The sequence below is a fragment of the Nestor notabilis genome, unplaced genomic scaffold (genome assembly GCF_000696875.1).
Source record: "Nestor notabilis isolate BGI_N333 unplaced genomic scaffold, ASM69687v1 scaffold24149, whole genome shotgun sequence".
NCBI classification, from domain to species: domain Eukaryota; kingdom Metazoa; phylum Chordata; class Aves; order Psittaciformes; family Psittacidae; genus Nestor; species Nestor notabilis.
The window spans coordinates 8,529-11,588 of NW_009945483.1; the positions used below are offsets into that span (position 1 = coordinate 8,529).

The window sequence follows — 3,060 nt, forward strand, 5'->3', positions numbered from 1 at the left end:
AGCCAGGAAAGGGGCTGTCCTTGGAGGACCTGGAGATGTGCAGTTCGTGTTTTCCCGAGGGTTTTTATTTTCCCTGCAGACACATGTACAGAAGGTGAATTTCAGCCAGTGAAAACTAGCCCGGAAATAGTGGTGCTGGCTGGACGTCAATGAGAACACCCTCCTCTCCACCCGAGCTTTGGGCATCAGTTCAGCCAAGATCTTACACATGGGTTGGCTGTCCTTCAGCTACCAAAGAAGAGAGCCCAGTGGGTTTGGCCTGGGGTATGTTCCCTTTCCTTCCAGCAAAAGACTGTTCACCCCCCCATAAATGTGCTTTTGTGGTCCTGAGACAAGAGGTGATGGGATAGCCACTGCTAGAAATGCTGGACAAATGAAGCAGCAAGAAATGCTCCGAAGTGAACAAGACAAGCCAAGACAAGACAAGGAGTTCCAACAGCTTCAGTTTATTACACCATGCCATATAGCTGTACTAGACCCAGATGTGCTCCAAGGACAGCCAGGTCTTGGCCCTCCCGGTGATGTCCAGGCCATGGAGAAGCTCTCTGCTCAGCCCATGCTCTTGATGGGGAAGCGCTGCTTCACCTGGAAGTGCTCACACCGGTGGTGCTTCAGGGTCAGCCCATAGAGTTGCGTCATGTCCACCTCCTTGCCATCACACACACTGAACTCCAGCTGCTGCAGCAAGGTGGTCAGGAAAAGGAAGACCTGCCACCTCCCAATGGTCTCCCCAGCGCAATTCCTCTTCCCCAGGCCGAAAATCAGCACCTTCATCCCTTCCATTTTATTCACTTCGGTGCCCTCAGCATTGAGGAAACGCTCTGGCTTGAAGGTCAGTGGATCCTTCCAAAGTTTCCTGGAAGGGAACACATCAGGTGGTGACACGATGTCTCCTGGCCATGAGTGTACGGGGACACTGGAAGGTGGGAGCTGTCAGCAGGGATATCCCCCCATTTAGTAGCCACTTCTCCCTTTGAAAGCAGGTTGACCCCACTTCCGCCCAGGAAGATAAGAGTGCAGGAAGGGTCCCGTGTGCCACTGTTGGAGGCTTTCTGCCTCAGGAGGTACTTACTCGTCATGGTTTACTTGCCACTGGTTGATAAACACGCAGCGGTCCTTTGGGATGTAGTAACCGTTCAGCGCCGTGTCCCTGGTCGTGCTGGAGAGAGAAAAGACTCTGAGAGTCTGGGAAGAGGAAAGGTCCTTCTGCATCCTCAGGGGACGACTAAGTTGCTCCTGATGCTGGTGAAGTAAGGATGAGGCCCAAAGGGACGGCTTTATGCGGGACAGTTGCGTTGTCCATGAGCCAGATTGGACAACCCCCACCTAAGGCGAGTGGTGCCTCTGCAGGGAAGTCAGCAGGATGGCTCTTCGGGAGCTCCCCCGGTGCCCCGCACAAGAGCTGTGAGCTCCCCATGTCCGTGAGCATTCTACAAGCCAAAACTGATCTCCCTGCCTCCCGCTGCACCTCTGACAAGATGCTTCAAGTCCGCCTTGTCCCTCCACCTCCTCTGCAACCTCAGCAGCCCTTACCTGTGCGGGATGGTGAAGGGCATGAAGGAGGAATGCCTGAACATCTCCAGGATGAAGGCTTCTGTGTAGGGCAGCTTGCCCCGGTCCGACAGCCTCGGCCTGCGCTCCCGGCCGATGGTCTGCTCTGTGGGAGGACAAAGGAAGGAGCAGGTTGGGGTCAGCCCTGGCCAGGGAGGTTTTGGCCCCTGAGGTTCATGGACTCACCCAGTTCTTCCTGGATCCTCTTCTGGATGTCGGGATATGTCACGAGGTACATGAGGCTCCAGGACAGGGCAGTGGTCACAGTGTCAAAGCCTGCTCAAAGAGGAAAGCGTGTCGATGAGGTCTGGACAACACTCAGGGCACATGCCCTGCTGCCTAACCATGCCATGGAGCAGGCTGGGAGGGCTGAGGAGGCCGAGGACTTCCCGGGCACACTGTAAGACTCGGGTTCTATGCTCTCAGGGAAAACCTTGCCTAAACAGCGTGCTTTCATTCATCCCGGTTCGCCCTCGGCTTATGTCAGGTTTGTGGGACTTCTCTGGGAGCGAGGGAGTTTCCACAAGTAACTCAAAGATGAATCAGTGAACAGACATCTCCCTCAACCAGGAAAAGCCATCCTGGCTTGCGAAGCTTGGCTGAGCTAGAAACCATGCCCTTTGCTTTCCTCCAAAGCCTCTTTCCAGAGCCGATGCTCCATGATGCTTTCCAGGGGTGTCCCTAGAGGGTTAAGGAAGACCAGTGATCTGGAGAGGGAATGCTTAGACCCAACGTGGCTGCCTGGTGTTGGGCACAGAGAGGGCTATAACAGGAGGAGCCTGAGAAAACCTGAGGCAGTGAAGGAAGCCGTGGGGAACTGTACCTGCCCCAAAGAGGTCGTTCACAAGGTTGACAATCTTCTCCTTAGGGATCTGCGTGGCAGGATCTGCTTCCAGTTTTTCATCCAGGCACTGCTCAATGAGGGAGTCAGTGATGTCTCGGATGTTGTTCTGAGAGGAAGAGAAGACACGTGATGGCAGCAGAACCAGTGAGGAATGGGTGTTCCTGGGCAACCACCCCATGGCGGGGCAGCCCAGGCTCAGAGGAGCTCTGGAGAACATCAGCTTTCAGCCCCCATGCTCCCTCCTGCCTTTGAAACCTGTAAAACCAAGGAAATGGCTCTTCAGGGACACTGTGGCCCGGATCAGGTGTTGGAGCAACAAACTGGCCCTACCACACACGGCTGTGGAGGAGAAGGAGGACTGCACGGCTCGATTACCCATGGGGAGACCACAGGGGAGGGAGTCTAGAGCCGGACTTGTGAAATGCAGCAATAGCTGCAAGAACATGGATGTCCACTGCTGCTTGGCTGCAAGAAGAGGAGCAAGTTGCTAAGAGAGAGGGGCAGAGAGTGTGGATGCAGGTGGTGCAGGTGAGTGTCCTGCAAGCTCTTACCTTGTCATAGGTCTGGTAGTGCTCTTTGACGAACTTCCGTACGAACTGGAGGAAGGACTTGTTGAACTCGATGAACAACCTCATGGAGCGGCTGGGAAGGTACTGCAGCACAGG

At 54.9% G+C, this 3,060-nt stretch overlaps 1 protein-coding gene across 1 annotated transcript; it reads right to left on the reverse strand.

Annotated features, from left to right (window-relative positions):
- Nucleotides 1–439: 439 nt before the first annotated feature.
- LOC104412254 (cytochrome P450 1A5-like) lies at nt 440–3,054 on the reverse strand. The gene is made up of 6 exons (XM_010022904.1): nt 2,947–3,054; nt 2,375–2,501; nt 1,738–1,827; nt 1,534–1,657; nt 1,073–1,159; nt 440–856 (listed from the first exon to the last, which is right to left on the reverse strand). Exons 1-6 carry the CDS (start codon nt 3,028–3,030, stop codon nt 550–552), a joined length of 819 nt encoding a protein of 272 aa, XP_010021206.1. The 5' UTR covers nt 3,031–3,054; the 3' UTR covers nt 440–549.
- Between the last annotated feature and the right edge of the window lie 6 nt (nt 3,055–3,060).

Coding starts and splice junctions, on each gene's coding strand:
- LOC104412254 (XM_010022904.1), bottom strand. CDS start 3,030: ATGAGGTTGTTCATCGAGTTCAACAAGTCCTTCCTCCAGTTCGTACGG. Junction 1,828..2,374: donor GAACGACCTCTTTGGGGCAG/GTACAGTTCCCC, acceptor CTCTTTGAGCAG/GCTTTGACACTGTGACCACT. Junction 1,160..1,533: donor CCCTTCACCATCCCGCACAG/GTAAGGGCTGCT, acceptor TTCTCTCTCCAG/CACGACCAGGGACACGGCGC.